General features: G+C 39.7%; 1 protein-coding gene across 1 annotated transcript in view; it reads left to right on the forward strand.

Moving 5' to 3' along the window:
- Positions 1-4,180, forward strand: part of MINPP1 (multiple inositol-polyphosphate phosphatase 1) — a 63,385-nt gene extending 59,205 nt beyond the window's left edge. The window contains exon 6 of the mRNA XM_077258899.1: positions 2,498-4,180. Coding sequence (XP_077115014.1) covers positions 2,498-2,897 — 400 coding nt within the window. The 3' untranslated portion in view covers positions 2,898-4,180. The remainder of the gene's footprint in view (positions 1-2,497) is intronic.
- The last annotated feature ends 13,211 nt before the right edge of the window (positions 4,181-17,391 follow it).

Here is a 17,391-nt window from a genome sequence, read left to right on the forward strand (position 1 = left end):
GTGGAACTTATTTATTAAGGGTGGTGGGTGTCAATACCCCTCTGTATTGCCATTCCTCCCCCCAGGGTGGAAAAGACAGAAGGTATTAAGGACAACATGGATGCCTAGGCAGTAACACACCTCATTGTCAATATATGCTTCTTATCAAGTTTAAGCTCGTAATCATACATGATGAGCTTTAAAGTTGTTGTTTGTAATGAGGGGGGGGGGGAGTATACTCAGCATTTAACCTTATTCTAAAATAGTGCTTATGATAAAGCGCATTGTGCGAAACGTGCATCGGGCATAATGGACATCTGGATTCATTTCTTTCTTTCTTGCTTTTACTTTCTTCACAGTATTATGCTTTATTCTAATTCTGATTGGTAATTTTGCAGGTATTACTCAAGAGCAAGCCTGCCAGGACTGGAGCATTTATATATAGTTAATCTTGACGTCTGAGCTAATGTTTTAGGTTTAGCTTGGCAAGTATTCTTAGAGATCCTCGTAGTTCTACCTTTTTCAATTATGTGGATTTAATTTTTTTTTTTTTTTCTGTCTCTCCATTATTATATGGAGGATGATTGGTCACTTTCATGGTCTCTTTATAGGGTTTATTATACTCTGAAATAAGTCGGTGCTACAAAGTCATGAGGCAACTCTTCTTGTCATTTAGACACGCCCCTCAAAAACGCATTAAAAGGGGAAAAAGGCATAAAAGAGCCAAAACATTTAACACGTAAAAACAAGATGTACATCTTAATCTTGAAGAATAAATTTTAGTATAGGCTATAGTGTATTTGGATCTAGTATTTGGTTTTATTGCCTAAGATTCCATACTGACCAAAAAACGTCATATTTGGGAAGTTTGTCCTCTGATGTTACTTATCCTTTTAAACTGTTGACTTTGTGGCTTTTTGTTAGAGCTCTTTGAATGGGCATATTTTCTGCGATGTTCATCGGACAGCGAAATGTCTGTAGGAGACGATTGTGTGTATTTTGAGTCCTACTATGTCAGGCTGACCATGAGGACAGTTGGATAGTTGTTTTAGATGATTATGTGCTTAATCCTTTACCAGTGAGACTATAGTCCACCATACACATTAGATGGCCGTTCACTGAACAATGGTTCAGTCATTCGTTTGGCCGGCGGCTATTTCGATTTCTCCCGCGCACAGCTGTGCTTGGCCAAGTGCTCCTGTATTCTCCATCTCCATGAGAGAGCTGCTGCTAGACGTGTCTAGTGGCGGCTTATTTTGAAGAGAACAAAAGGATCGGCGGTCTGAAAAGGGCCATGTCAAATTTATAACTTCTATGACCATCGTCTTGGGGTCCCATACACATTGGACTGTGTGCTAAAACTGCCGTTATTGGTGTGTTCATCCGACTTCCATCTGTGTATGGGATTGGGGAAGGGGTACGAGCTAAGTATGAAGCCAAGTATGAGCTAAGGCACGAGCCTCCTCACAGTTAGAGAAACATACAGCTCTGGCAAAAATTAAGAGACCACTGCAAAATGTTCAGTTTGTCTGATTTTTCTCTTTATAGGTATAGTTTTGAGTAAAATGTAAATTCTTCTTTTATTCTATAAACGTCTGAGATGTCTCCAAATTTCCAAGCAATAAATTTTGTAATTTTTTTTTCTGAAAAGGAGAAATGGTCAAAAAAAAACAACAAAAAAAAAACAGACGTCAAATAATGCAAAGAAAACAAGTTCATAATAATTTAGAAACAACAATACTAATGTTTTAACTTTGGAAGAGTTCAGAAATCAATATTTTGTGGAATAACCATGATTTTTAATCACAGCTTTCATGTGTCTTGGCATGCTTTCCACCATTCTTTCACACTGCTTCTGGCGCAAAAATTTAAGCAGTTCTTCTTTGTTAGATGGCTTGTGACTATCCATCATCCTCTTGATTACATTCCAGAGGTTTTCAGTGGGGTTCAGGTCTGGAGATTGGGCTGCCCGTGACAGGGTTTTTATGTGGTGGTCTCTTAATTTTGGCCAGAGCTGTATGTGAGGGTGAGAAGAGGCAGCGTATTACGATGGTTCTGTTTTAATATTTGTTGATGGGTACAGGTCTGTAGGAGAAAGAACATCATGCCAGTAACCTGATTATTTATGTTAATTCTTTGTGGAAATCTCACTTTAGGGGTCATTAAACTAATTACATTTGTAGATGGGTTAGAAAATGACAAGTTCATGCATAATTTTATCAGCTAGGGAAATTCTGGAAACTAACTTTGACTTTTTATGTAAAGGAGACTGAAAGTTCATTGAGGGAAAGGCTGATTCCAGTCTACTGCATCGATTATTTGCATTATTTGCTCACTATACTAGGTCTAGTGATGATTTTGTCAATGTAAATCCATTTTGTGATAGAATGGTGTGCTTTCTTTTACTACCTGCCCCTATTGTCACCCTAAAGCTCTTTTATGGGATCCCTGATTTTGAATGCAAAATTATTGCTTGACTGAAAATTAATAGCTTTTTTTATGGTTTTGTACATTTCAGATCTCAGCAAATCTCCACTCCTGTGGTTATGCAGTTCGGACATGCGGAGACTCTCTTGCCATTGTTGGCTCTAATGGGACTGTTCAAGGATGAGAAACCTTTGATGGCCGATAACTTCTCCACACACCTGGAGCAGAGGTTTCGCAGCGGCCGAATCGTGCCTTATGCTTCCAACCTGGTGTTTGTCTTGTACCATTGTGACTTTACAGAGAATCCTAGAGAAGAGTACCAAGTTCAGATGCTGCTTAATGAGAGCCTTCTTCCTTTTCCCCACTCTCAAGAGTCGGTCTGTGTTTTTGAGGATTTGAAGAAGCAGTACAGCCACCTTCTTAACAGATGCCATGTAAAAGATGAATGTCAACTTACAAACTTAACTCGTACCTCTGAGGATGAGCTGTGAGATAATGATTAAGTAAGGTGGGCTTCTTAGCTTTTGGGGACGCAAACAACCCAAAAGTAGGATTTCTAGTCCACCAGCTGCTGATAGGAGATGGGTACTGTTCTTCAGCTTTAAGGTAGATTCCTTTGTATCAGCAATGACTTGTGTTTCCTCCATCTCGGGTGAAAATGGTTAACCATAAGCTTGAGTGGGCTGGTATGCATTCAGTATTATGACAATGTGACAATAATTGCTGTGTAATTATGGTGCTCTGTGGGAGGTTATGTGCAATATTTAGAGAGAGCTTTTTTTTTTTTTTTTTTTTTTTTGCTTGCTTGCTTTCCAAATGGATTTTAGTTACCGGTATATGGATTTTATGGTGTCATATTTTTTTTTTTTTTTTAATTCAATAATTTTCTTTTCCAATGTTCCAGGATGTAGCTGACATTAAATATGGACCTGACCGTAGATAGGAAAGGCTCACTTTCTCGATAATGGACCATTACCAATGGTCGATGGAGGACCAGCCATTCTTAGATTCACTATCACTTCAACTAGGAGAAGCGAATTCATTGGGCTCCATTCTCGTCAGCTTTCACGTTTAAATTACGAGGTTAGCCCATGCTTGAAGAATTCGTGACTACATATTTGACTGGATAAGAGCCTTGTGTGGGTGGTAACAGTCAAGATAGGAATTAGTAGCCTGAATGAGAGTTATTTTTCTAGCATGCTACTTTATTCATGAACTTTCAGGAGATGGTTTGGTTTTTGAATTGTGATTTTTGCTCAATGCACTTTGCATGTTTCACTCAACTGTAAGACAACTAAACTGACACACTGGTTCCTTTCTATGAGTAACTGACATAAAGATCTTCCGTGTATACAAGCAGCAGAGTAGTTCAGGGATGCTGTGAATCAGGGTGTCTGCAGAGATGCTGTCACAGGGCATAATAATTTTAAGGCTGTGTGCACACGTTCCAGATTTTTCACTTTTTTCGCGCTTTTTTTCGCTATGAAAACGCGATAAAACCGAGAAAAAAAACGCTCACATTAAGCATCCTATTAAAAGAATGCAATCTGCATTTTGTATGCACATACTGCGTTTTTTTCCTGAGCGGAAACTCATTCCGGAAAACAACGCAGCATGTTAATTAATTTGCGGAATCGCCTGGATTCCGCACACATAGGAATGCATTGATCCGCTTACTTCCCGCACGGTGGGCATGATAGGGGATCATGTGTGGATGGTACCCAGGGTGGAGGAGAGGAGACTCTCCTCCACGGACTGGGCACCATATAATTGTAAAAAAAAAAAAAAAGAATTAAAATAAAAAATAGTGATATACTTACCTTCCGATGGCCGCCGGTGTCCTCCCGCCTCTCAACGGTGCACGTGGCGGCTGAGATGCTGTGGAGCTGTGTGCTGTGGGATGACGTCATCGTCCCAGGTTCTTTGCACACAGCATCCCAGCCGCAACGTGCACCGCTGTGGAGATCGTGTGACGTCGGAAGGTGAGTAACTATTTTTTTTTTTTTTCTTATTTTTAACATTAGATCTTTTTACTATTGATGCTGCATAGGCAGCATCAATAGTAAAAAGTTGGTCACACTTGTCAAACACTGTTTGACAAGTGTGACCAACCTGTCAATCAGTTTTCCAAGCGATGCTACAGATCGCTTGCAAAACGCTAGTGTTTAGCGGGAATACGCATGCCAATTCCGCATGCGATATACCCGCGGCAGGAGTCGCTGAATTGCCGCGGAAATTTCCGCAGTAATTTCGCAACGTGTGCATTTAGCCTAAAAAATTAGATACAGCATAAATATCCCCCACAAAATCTTTATATTTATACTATACAGTTGCGTGAAAAAGTGTTTGCCCCCGTTCCTGATTTTCTATTCTTTTGCATGTTTGTCACACTTAAATGTTTCAGATCTCCAAACAAATTTAAATATTACACAAAGATAACACAAGTAATCTCAAAATGCAGTTTTTAAATGAAGGGCTTTATTATTAAGGGAAAAAGAAATCCAAACTTGCTGGTCCCTGTGTGAAAAAGTGATTGATTGCTCCCCCTTAAAACATAAATTAACTGTGGTTTATCACATCTTTGGGAAGCTGATTTCAAATTCCATAGCCACACCCAGACCTGATTACTGCCACATCTGTTCTCAATCAAGAAATCACTTAAATAGGACCTGCCTGAGAAGGTGAAGTAGACCAAAAGATTCTCAAAAGCTAGACATCATACGGGATGCAGAGAAATTCTGGAACAAATGAGAAACAAAGAAATTGAGATCTATTCGTCTCGAAAAGTTCATGAATCCATTTCTATAGCTTTGCTTTGGGACTCCAGTGAGCCACAGTGAGAGCCATTATCCACAAATGGCAAAAACATGGAACACTGGTGATCCTTCCCAGGAGTGGCTTTCTGACCAAAATTACCCCAAGAGCGCAGCTTTGACTAATCGAAGAGGTCACAAGAGACCCCACAACAACATCCAAAGAACTGCAGGCATCACTTGCCTCAATTAACGTCAGTGTTCATGACTCCACCATTCGAAAGAGACTGGTCAAAAATGACCTGTATGGCAGAGTTCCAATACCAAAACCACTGCTGAGCAATAAGAACATAAAGGCTCCTCTCCACTTTACCAGAAAACATCTTGATGATCCCCAAGACTTTTGGGAGAATACTCTGTGGACTGACGAGACAAAAGTTGAAATTTTTGGAAGGCATATATCCTATTACATCTGGCGTAGAAGTAACACAGCATTTCAGAAAATGAACATCATACCAACAGTAAAATATGGTGGTGGTAGTGTGATGGTCTGGGTCTGTTTTGTTGCTTCAGGACCTGGAAGACTTGCTGTGGTAAATGAAATCATGAATTCTGCTGTCTACCAAAAAATGTTAAAGGAGAATGTCCAGCCATCTGTTCATGACTTCAAGTTGAAGTGCACTTGGGTTAAAAAGCATGACAATGATCGAAAATACACCAGTAAGTCCATCTCTGAATGGCTTAAGAAAAACAAAATTAACACTTTGGAGTAGCATAGTCAAAGTCCTGACTGTAATCTGATTGAAATGCTGTGGCATGACCTTTGAAAAGGCGGATCATGCTTGGAAACGTTCCAATGTGGCTAAATTACAACAATTTTGCAAAGATGAGTGGGTCAAAATTTCTCCAAAGCATTGTAAAAGATTCATTGCCAATTATAGCAAATACTTGATTGCAGTTGTTGGTTCTAAGAGTGGCCCATCCAGTTATAGTTAGGTGTAGAGGGCAATCATTTTTTCACACAGGGCCCCCAGGTTTGGATTTCGTTTTCTCTTAATAATGAAGAACTTAATTTAAAAACTGATTTTGAGATCACTTGTGTTATCTTTGTATAATATTTCAATTTAGTTTGTGATGTGAAACATTTAAGTGTGACAAACATGCAAACGAATAGGAAATCAGGAAGGGGTCAAACAGTTTTTCACACAACTGTATATGCATCACATATAATGAGTCTGTTTAAGTTCAAGTCTGAGATTTCCATGCTTTCTCAAAATCATTAAAGATGTGTATATCGACGAGTAGCTATCGCACTAACTTGGAGAGTTGTTGAGACATCTGCAAGAATGTTGGGTAACACTGGGTTTGTGTATCTTAAACTGGCCATACACTTACAGGGAATCTGGCAGCAGATTTTTGCTATATCTGAGAGCAGCATGATGAGGGGCAGAGACCCTGCGTTAGGCACCTGTCATGAATCCAGGCTTTGCTTCCCTCACTCTGGTCTGCTAAACTTTGTTGTGCTCCACCTTGGGCTTTGCAGATGGCCCCATGTGATCAGCTGTCTGGACCTATGTAAGGCTCACCGATTTACACACTTGTGTCTTCATATTTAGACTTTGTTTGTCTGTGTACAGTTATTCTGTCTGACTGCGGCTTCCAGTACCGCAGCTACCTGTCTGCCTGCAGCTTCCAGTACCTCAGCTACCTGTCTGCCCGCAGCTTCCAGTACCTCAGCTACCTGTCTGCCCGCAGCTTCCAGTATCTCAGCTACCTGTCTGCCTGCAGCTTCCAGTACCTCAGCTACCTGTCTGCCCGCAGCATCCAGTACCTCAGCTACCTGTCTGCCTGCAGCTTCCAGTACCTCACCTGCATGTCTGCCTAAGGCTTCCAGTACCTCACCTGCATGTCTGCCTAAGGCTTCCAGTACCTCAGCTACCTGTCTGTCTGCGACTTCCGGTACCTCAGCTACCTGTCTGCCTGTGGCTTCCAGTACCTCAGCTACCTGTCTGCCTGTGGCTTCCAGTACCTCAGCTACCTGTCTGCGACTTCCAGTACTTCAGCTATTTGTTTGCCTGTGACTTCCAGTACCTCAGCTACCTGTCCGCCTGCAGCATCCAGTACCTCAGCTACTTGTCTGCCTGCGACTTCCAGTACCTCCGCTACTTGTGTCCTGCATACCTCACCCATGTGCTACACCAACACTCATGGCCCATGCGCCCACCCAGACCGTGGACTTGGAGGATCTACCTCACCAGGTGAGCCTAACACCCTGTTTCCAGTGATGTCACTCACTGGGCTGCTTCCTGTCATTTTGATAAATTAATTGTTTTTATTAGTAGGAGATTATCTGTAGTGGACTAGTAAACTTGTTGCCATGTTCTCCTTCATATTCATGAGCTCTGTATAAATCATCCCTGATTAGCAGCTTTCTGCCTATGCACAGTGTACACAGAAAGTTGACAATCAGTCGTGTGGACGGTTATACAGAGCTCAGCATTCGGAGAACTGATAGATCTGCAGCAGGGAAACCTACTTTTTTCAGATACATTAAGCAGCCCAGTAAGTGACACATCGCAGGAATCAGGGTTTCTGTCTCTCTACATCATGCTGATCACAGATGGGTTAACAAATACCTGCTGACAGATCAGGAATGTGCAAAGTGACAAATGATCAGTCGTAATTGGCCAGTCAACCATGATTATGCAATGTCCGTAGCCGAGCGCTGAGAAACAGCCAACATAATCATTGCTTTTTCAGCAAACAGCAATTGGTCACTGGCATTTGAAAACTGTTGATTTGGGTGAACTGGTCAAAATTAATCATTTTGGTCACGTTTGCATGGCCAATGCTGAACAATGTGCAGTGAACACAATACCTGTGTTTTCATTCAGTGTGAAAAGATCAGCCGCAAATTCAAGATACAAAAAAAATATTCAGAAGACCTCCTTATATCCCCTCTGATGGCAGACCAAGACCTGGGCCAGACATGCAGGTTATAAATTAAATGTCTATTTGTGTTGAAATGTGTATGGGCAGAAAAAGAACAACTAAATTTCGAAACAAAAAAAATGTTCCACTTCGCTGAGAGCAAGCAGAGATATTAAAATTTTAAAGATCTGAAAACCAAAGTAAAATACATATTTTTGTGGGTGGATGCATTATTATTCTTATTTATTAATGACCAAGCTTTATTTAGCTAAAATTGGGGATTAAAAAAAATAAAGAAACCTATTTGCATGATATTGGTTGCAATAATTTATTACTTGCTCCAGTGATGACCTCGCCTCCATCATTTATGTGACCGCTCTGTGCCAATGTCATCACTTAAGCTGGTGATCGGCTGCTGCGGTCACATGAATGATGAACGTGACATAATTGCTGCAGGACCAACGTGGCCCACCTGTGCGAGGGGGGATTGAATGAATAAGTAATCATTATTCGAACACATTTCCTACGCTGAAGTCATTCTTTTTTTAATCCCAGACAACCCCATTTATCATTCCATGCACCAGATGTGAGGATTATAATGTGAAAATCTGTAGAAAAATACTGTTCTGTTATTTGCAGTTACATTATAAGAAAATCAACTTCCTTCATCTTATTGTAGATGCCCTGGATATAAAGTTTGTGTCACTGTAACTTTTTTAGAACAATGAAACTATTGGACCAAATCATACACGTAACAAAATATTTATTATAGATTGTGCAGCTGGAAGGAACAAAACTATAGTCACACTACTGTCTGTGAGCAAAGGCCTGGCACATACTGTATTTTACATAATATTTTATTTGCTAAGTTTGTGTTATGCAAAGTTTAATTATAAGGACCTACAGTGAAGGAAATAAGTATTTGATCCCTTGCTGATTTTGTAAGTTTGCCCACTGACAAAGACCTGAACAGTCTATAATTTTAAGGGTAGGTTAATTTTAACATTAAGAGATAGAATATCAAAAATAAAATCCAGAAAATCACATTGTATAAATTATATAAATTTATTTGCAGTTTGCAGTGAGAAATAAGTATTTGATTCCTCTGGCAAACAGCTGTGACACATGCAGCTGCGGAGCCGAACAGCTGACCTGCCGGCGTGCTCCAGGTATCCGGGTTCCCGCTGTAGGTTATTCGGTAAGCCCTATAGGTTGCCAAATAAGCAGGGACCCGATCAAATTAGCTCATCTCTACTCAGCAACTCATCATCCTATGTAAACAGGTGTCCACTGAAGCCAATTAAATGTCTGACTTTAGATCAATATTATGTAGTTACAGAGAAAGAATTAACAGCAACTAAATAATCATTTCCATACACTCAATACATTCAAACTCATACACAACACCCAATCATACCGGTCCCCATGCCTATCAGCTCCCCCTCAAAATGTCATTGAAGAAGCACTCCTCCCATCAGTTTTATCCTCTTAATATATTGCAGTCGTCATATTATATAGCACTGCACCCTTACAATTGCTCATTTTGCCTTTCTACCCAGCTAATTTTTCTGTTTTCCATTAGGTCTATGACATCACATGATTAAATCTGACTAGCTGAATCCTTCTAAGCTCTATGTAGAAATGAGAGGTCAATTTTCTCTGCGCAAGTCATGAGTCACCGCAAAGTATATGGCAGGAGGAATAGCAGAGCAGCTTGGTCAGGAGGTGAAGAGAGGAAGATAGCATATAGGGACAAGAGACTTGCTGTTTCTTCATAGAAAAGAGAAGAATTAATTGGGTAGAAAGGCAAAATGAGCAATTGTAAGTACACAGTGCTATATAATATGATGACTGCAATATATGAAGAGGATAAACACTTTTATGGGAGGAGTGCTTCTTTAAGTATCACCTTTTGCAGAGATATGATGGAACTAAATATACAGAAGGCTCAGCTGGGAATCTTATTGGGCAGTGTCTGTTATTGCTATCCACCATCGTGCACAGATCGATCTATTACAGACAGTTCAGTGCACATCTGAATCCGAGTTGGCCTGTGGAAATATGCTATTAATTGATCAATGACCGGCAAACCTCTGACACTGAGCATTACACAGGGTTAACTCACCTTAAGATTACAACCCCAAGCAAGCAATCGCCTGCGATCAACACTTTGGATAATATGCAAGGTGGAGGTAGAGCATGCACACTTGTGCTCCCTTTAAGATGGATCTGCAGAGCTCCTTTTTCATGATTCCAGAGCCTCCATCTTGAGATCACTGGGGTCCCAGCAGTTGGGCCCCCAATGATCAGCAAGTTTTACTCCCTATCATCAAGTCTGTTTACACATGTATATTTCTTGCAAAATATTCTGTTACTACAAATTTTGTTTAATAAATCTAAGAGCGGTTATATCTGCTGTGTGTGCAAAGCAAACATCTATAGACAAGATATAGACAGCAATGCCAGTACAGCCTTGACCCGGATACTTTGTAGCTAATCCTTGGAGGTGATATATCACAAAATGGAAAAATCCCAACACTCTTTTACAGCGAATTTTAAGACTTTACTCTAAAAATCCTTTAAAACTTGTTGTGATTCACAGGGAATAGTCCTTAGGATCACTAAGGCTCCATATTTTGACAGTTACTGGTTCTACTTTCCAGTACATGGATTTCTGCAATCCAGCTAAATGAGATAAAGCAGAAATGTCTGCAATAAATCAGCTGCTTGTGAACATAGCCAAAAAGGTAAGCAACATGTGGTTTGGTTGCTCTGTGTAATGACACACATTTTTCTGTGCAATAGCTGCAATTTATGAGCTACAATATAAAGTGTTACCAAGTTTATCGTTAACATGGATCAATATTTTGTAATTAAAAAAATAAATAAACTGACTATACAGTGTGAAAACAATGCTTTAAAGTACGTGAAGGTAAAATCTTGTTTTTATTGGTGTGAGCTTATATTTTTTCATGTGTGATTATTTTATGAAATGAATAAATATAATCAATAATTATTCTGTGGTTTTTAATTATCTTAAGATGAAAATGTCTTATAGAAAAATACAAAGAAGGGTTGATGTTGCGTTGTGCAGTGGGTTTACCGTCATGCTAGAACACAAAATGGCCCTTTTTATTTACAATAAGCTCTGGAAGCAGAGTCTCAGGAAGATCTTTAACATCTGAGTTGGATTTCCTTGGAATAAGACATCGCATTGCAGATATAAAGTTATTATTTTATTCAACGATCTAAGAATTGTATGCCCACAAATACTATTTAAGGGAGAGTTGATCCTACTGACAGATTCCATTTAAGACAGGAGTTCTGACTTAACAACATGTGCCTAATTCATTAAGAGGCGCACACCACTTGGCAAATTAGGCAAATCTTACAACTGGTGTGCGCCTTTGACAGAAATTATATGCCACTAGCTGGCGTAACTTTTTTTGCCAAATTTTCCGACCAAGCTTCGCCGTATTCTGGCATGGCCCAGATCTACCCACTTTGGCAAAGCTGGCAAAAACTGGTGTAAAAACAGTAAAAGTTGGCAAACACTTAGCAACATTTCAACATTCTGCCGTATTAACCATTCCCTATATGTCTTAACACTTATGACCTCGTTCTATAACCTTAATTGATCTCCACTTTGCGGATGTGTTTTCTGTGGTTCATAAATGTTACTGCTTTTCAATAATACCATTCACAGTTAATTGTAGAATATTTAGATGAGAAAATATTTAATCCACTGACTTTTTATAAAGGTGCCATTTTCTTACAGTACCATGCTAGAATCCATTGACCTCTTTAGAACAACTCTTTCAAATCTGAATTCAATGACTTGGTGGTCAGCACTTTTGGTTTGCAGCTCTCGAGTCCTGTGTATAAATTCCACCAAGGACAACATATGCAAGGAGTTTATATGTTTTCCCCGTAATTGGATGGATTTCCCCCAGGTACTCCTATTTCCTCCCATTCTCCAAATACAGTTGAAACTAGAAGTTTACAAACACTATATAAAGACACATATGCATGTTTTTCTCAATATCTGACATAAAATCAGAATAAACCTTTCCCGTTTGAGGTCAATTAGGATTACCAATTTGGCAAATATTAATAATTATGGTAATCCTAATTGACCTAAAACTGGAAAGATTTATTCTGATTTTATGTCAGATTTTGAGAAAAACATGCATGTGTCTTTTTATTTACATGTGGTCAAAATTGTTGGTACCCCTCGTTTAATGACAGAAAAACCCACAATGGTCACAGAAATAACTTGAATCTGACAAAAGTAATAATAAATGAAAGATCTATGAAAATGAACAAATGAAAGTCAGACATTGCTTTTCAATCATGCTTCCACAACATTTTTTTAAAAATAACTCCTGAAATAGGCCTGGACAGAAATGATGGCACCCTTAACTTAATATTTTGTTGCACAACCTTTTGAGGCAATCACTGCAATCAAACGATTCCTGTAACTGTCAATGAGACTTCTGCACCTCTCGACAGGTATTGCTCCAGTTGTCTCATGTTTGGAGGTTGCCTTTTCCAGACGGCATGTTTCGGCTCTTTCCAAAGATGCTCAATAGGATTTAGTTCAGGGCTCATAGAAGGCCACTTCAGAATAGTCCAACGTTTTCCTCTTAGCCATTCTTAGGTGTTTTTAGCTGTGTTTTTGGTCATTATCCTGTTACAAGACCCATGACCTGCGACTGATACCAAGCTTTCTGACACTGGGCAGCACATTTCTCTCTAGAATCCCTTGATAGTCTTGAGATTTAATTGCACCCTGCACAGATTCTAGACACCTTGTGCCAGATGCAGCAAAGCAGCCCCAAAACATAAGAGCCTCCTCCATGTTTCATTGTAGGGGCAGTGTTATTTTGTTGATATGCTTCATTTTTCTGTCTGTGAACATAGAGTTGATGTGTGTTGCCAAATAGTTCCATTTTGTCTCATCTGTCCATAAAACATTCTCCCAGAAGCTTTGTGGCTTCTCAACATGTAGTTAGGAAAATTCCGCCTGGCTTTATGTTTTTTTTTTTCATCACTGGTGTCCTCCTTGGTGGTCTCCCATGAAGTCCACTTTGAATGGTTCGATCTGACACTGATGTTCCTTGAGCTTGAAGTTCACCTTTATTCTGTTTAGAAGCTTTTCTGGGCTCTTTTGTTACCATTCATATTATCCTTCTCTTCAATTTGTCATAAATTTTCCTCCTGCGACCCTGTCCAGGGAGGTTGGCTACAGTCCCATGGATCTTAAATTTCTGAATAATATGTGCAACTGTAGTCCCAAGAACCTCAAGCTGCTTGGAGATCGTCTTATAACTTTTACCTTTTAACATGTTTCTCTATAATTTTCTTTCTAATCTCCTGAGACAACACTTTCCTTCGCCTCCTCTGGTCCATGTTGAGTGTGATACACACCATGTCCCCAAACAGCACAGTGAGTATCTGTAGCCCTATATACAGGCCCACTCATTCCAAGATTGTAGACACCTGTGATTCTAGTTAGACCTCTTTCACACTTCCGTTTTTTACAATCGGTCACAATCCGTCAAAATGTTGAAAAGACGGATCCTGTGCAGTTTGTAAAAAGCGGATGCACTGGGTCCCTTTTTTGTGACGGATCCGTCGAGGCTATGTGCACACGTTGTGTATGCGTCTTTGCCACGTTTTTCCTCTGCGAAAACGCATACACAACCTAGGTTAAAAATAATAATAATAAAAAATCGTGATATTCTTACTTTCCGGGGTCCCCCGCGGCCTTCGCGATGCTGTCGGCAGCTCCTGTTCCCAGTAATGCACTGCGAAATGACCTGATGACGTAGCGGTCTCGAGAGACTGCTACGTCATCACAGGTCATTGTCTCGCAATGCATAGGCAGCATCAATAGTAAAAAGAAAGAGAGCGCGAGAGAGAATTTCTCTGAGCGATTTTCCGACGTACAGAAAAAAGTTCCTTTGTGCGATGTCTCCTCCCGACGGACAGCGATTTTACAATGGATCCAGTGCACGCAGGATGAAACGGAAGGCCATCCGTCACAATCTGTCGCTAATACAAGTTTATGAGAAAAACATTTGATGGATCCGTTTTTTTCACAAAACGACGCATTGTGACGGAAACAGAAAGACGGAAGTGTGAAAGAGGCCTTTGTGGACACAGTGATTTAACCCCTTCACCCCGAAGCCTGTTTTCACCTAAGTGACAGGGCCAATTTTTACAATTCTGACCACTGTCACTTTGAGGTCATAACTCTGAAACGCTTCAACGGATCCTGGTGATTCTGACATTGTTTTCTCGTGACATATTGTACTTCATGATAGTTGTAAAACTTCTTCGATATGACTTGCATTTATTTGTGAAAAAAACAAAAATTTGTCAAATTATAAAAATTTAGCAATTTTCAAACTTTTAGTTTTTATGCCCTTAAATTAAGAGAGTTATATCACATAATATAGTTAATAAACAACATTTCCCACATGTCTGCTTTACATCAGCACAATTTTGGAAACATAATTTTTTTTTGTTAGGGAGTTAGGGTTAAAAGTTGACCAGCGATTTCTCATTTTTGCAACAAAATTTGCAAAACCATTTTTTTTAGAGACCACCTCACACTTGAAGTGACTTTGAGGGGTCTATATGACAGAAAATGCCCAAAAGTGACACCATTCTAAAAACTGCACCCCTCAAGGTACTCAAAACCACATTCAAAAAGTTTATTAACCCTTCAGGTGCTTCACAGGAATTTTTGGAATGTTTAAAAAAAATTGAATATTTAACTTTTTTTTTACAAAATTTTTACTTCAGATCCAATTTGTTTTATCTTACCAAGGGTAACAGGAGAAATTGGACCACGAAAGTCGTTGTACAATTTGTCCTGAGTACGCCAATACCCCACATGTTGGGGAAAACTAATGTTTGGGCACATGGCAGAGCTCGGAAGGGAAGGAGCGCCATTTGACTTTTCAATGCAAGATTTGCTGGAATTGAGATCGGAACCCATGTCGCGATTGGAGAGCCCCTGACGTGCCTAAACAATGGAAACCCCCACAATTGACACCATTTTGGAAAGTAGACCCCCTAAGGAACTTATCTAGATGTGTGGTGAGCACTTTTAACCTCCAAGTGCTTCACAGAAGTTTATAATGTAGAGCCATAAAAAAAAAATTTATTTTCCCAAGGGTAACAGGATAAATTGGACCCCAAAAGTTGTTGTGCAATTTGTCCTGAGTACGCCGATACCCCACATGTTGGGGTAAACCAATGTTTGGGCACATGTCAGAGCTCGGAAGGGAAGGAGCGCCATTTGACTTTTCAATGCAAAATTGGCTGGAATTGAGATCGGAACCCATGTCGTGTTTGGAGAGCCCCTGAAGTGCCTAAACAGTAGAAACACCCCACAAGTGAACCCATTTTGGAAAGAAGACCCCCTAAGGAACTTATCTAGATGTGTGGTGAGCATTTTTAACCCCCAATTGTTTCACTAAAGTTTAGAATGTAGCGCCGTGAAAATTTAAAAATCATTTTTTCTTTCCACAAAATGTTTTAGCCCGCAATTTTTTTTCCCAAGGGTAACAGGAGAAATTGGACCACAAAAGTTATTGTCCAATTTGTCCTGAGTACACTGATACCCCATACATTGGGGGTAACCACTGTTTGGGCGCACGGCAGAGCTCGGAAGGGAAGGAGCGCCGTTTGAAATGCAGATTTAGATGGATTGGTCTGCAGGCGTCATGTTGCATTTGCAGAGTCCCTGATGTACCTAAACAGTAGAAACCCCCCACAAGTGACACCATATTGGAAACTAGACCCCCCCGAGGAACTTATCTAGATGTGTTGTGAGAACTTTGAACCAACAAGTGTTTCACTACAGTTTATAACGCGGAGCCATGAAAATAACAAATATTTTTTTTTTCCACGAAAATGATATTTTAGCCCCCACGTTTTTATTTTCCTAAAGGTAACAGGACAAATTGGACACCAAAAGTTGTTGTCCAACTTGTCCTGAGAACGCTGATACCCCATATGTTGGGGGGGACCACTGTTTGGGCGCACAGGAGAACTCGGAAGGGAAGGAGCACTGTTTTAGTTTTTCAAAGCAGAATTGGCTGGAATTGAGATCGGACGCCATGTTGCGTTTGGAGAGCCCCTGATGTGCCTAAACAGTGGAAACCCCCAATTCTAACTGAAATCCTAACCCCAACCTTAGCCCCAGCCCTAACCCTAGCCCTAACTCTAGCCCTAACCCTAATGGGAAAATGGAAATACATACATTTTTAAAAATTTTATTATTTTTCCCTAACTAAGGGGGTGATGAAGGGGGATTTGATTTACTTTTATAAAGTTTTTTTAGCGGATTTTTATGATTGGCAGCCGTCACACACTAAAAGACGCTTTTTATTACAAAAAATAGTTTTTGCATCACCACATTTTGAGAGCTATAATTTATCCATATTTTGGTCCACAGAGTCATGTGAGATCTTGTTTTTTGTGGGACGAGTTGACGTTTTTATTGGTACCATTTTCGGGCACATGACATTTTTTGATCGCTTTTTATTCCGATTTTTGGGAGGCGGAATGAACAAAAACCAGCAATTCCTGAAATTCTTTTAGGGGGGGCGTTTATACCGTTCCACGTGTGGTAAAATTGATAAAGCAGCTTTATTCTTCAGGTCAGTACAATTACAGCGATACCTCATTTATGTAATTTTTTTATGTTTTGGTGCTTTTACACAATAAAAACTATTTTATATAAAAAAATAATTGTTTTTGCATCGCTTTATTCTGAGAGCTATAACTTTTTTATTTTTCTGTTGATGATGCTGTACGGCGGCTTTTTTTTGCGGGACAAGATGACGTTTTCAGCAGTACCATGGTTATTTATATCCGTCTTTTTGATCACGTGTTATTCCACTTTTTGTTCGCCTGTATGATAATAAAGCGTTGTTTTTTGCCTTGTTTTTTTTTTTTTTTTTTTTTTGCGGTGTTCACTGAAGGGGTTAACTAGTGGGATAGTTTTATAGAGCGGGTCGTTACGGACGCGGCGATACCAAATATGTGTACTTTTATTGTTTTTTTTTTTATTTACAAAAATAAATGGAATTACTGGGAAATGTTGTTTTTTTCTTTATTTGGGGATTTTTTTATTTTATTTTTTATACATTGTATTTTTTTTTTTTTTTACTTTTTACCATTGTCCCAGGGTGGGACATCACTGTTTTAGATCAGATCGTTGATCTGACAGTGTGCATAGCACTCTGTCAGATCAACGATCTGACAGGCACGTCACAGAGGC

This window comes from Ranitomeya variabilis, chromosome 4 (assembly GCF_051348905.1).
Source record: "Ranitomeya variabilis isolate aRanVar5 chromosome 4, aRanVar5.hap1, whole genome shotgun sequence".
NCBI classification, from domain to species: domain Eukaryota; kingdom Metazoa; phylum Chordata; class Amphibia; order Anura; family Dendrobatidae; genus Ranitomeya; species Ranitomeya variabilis.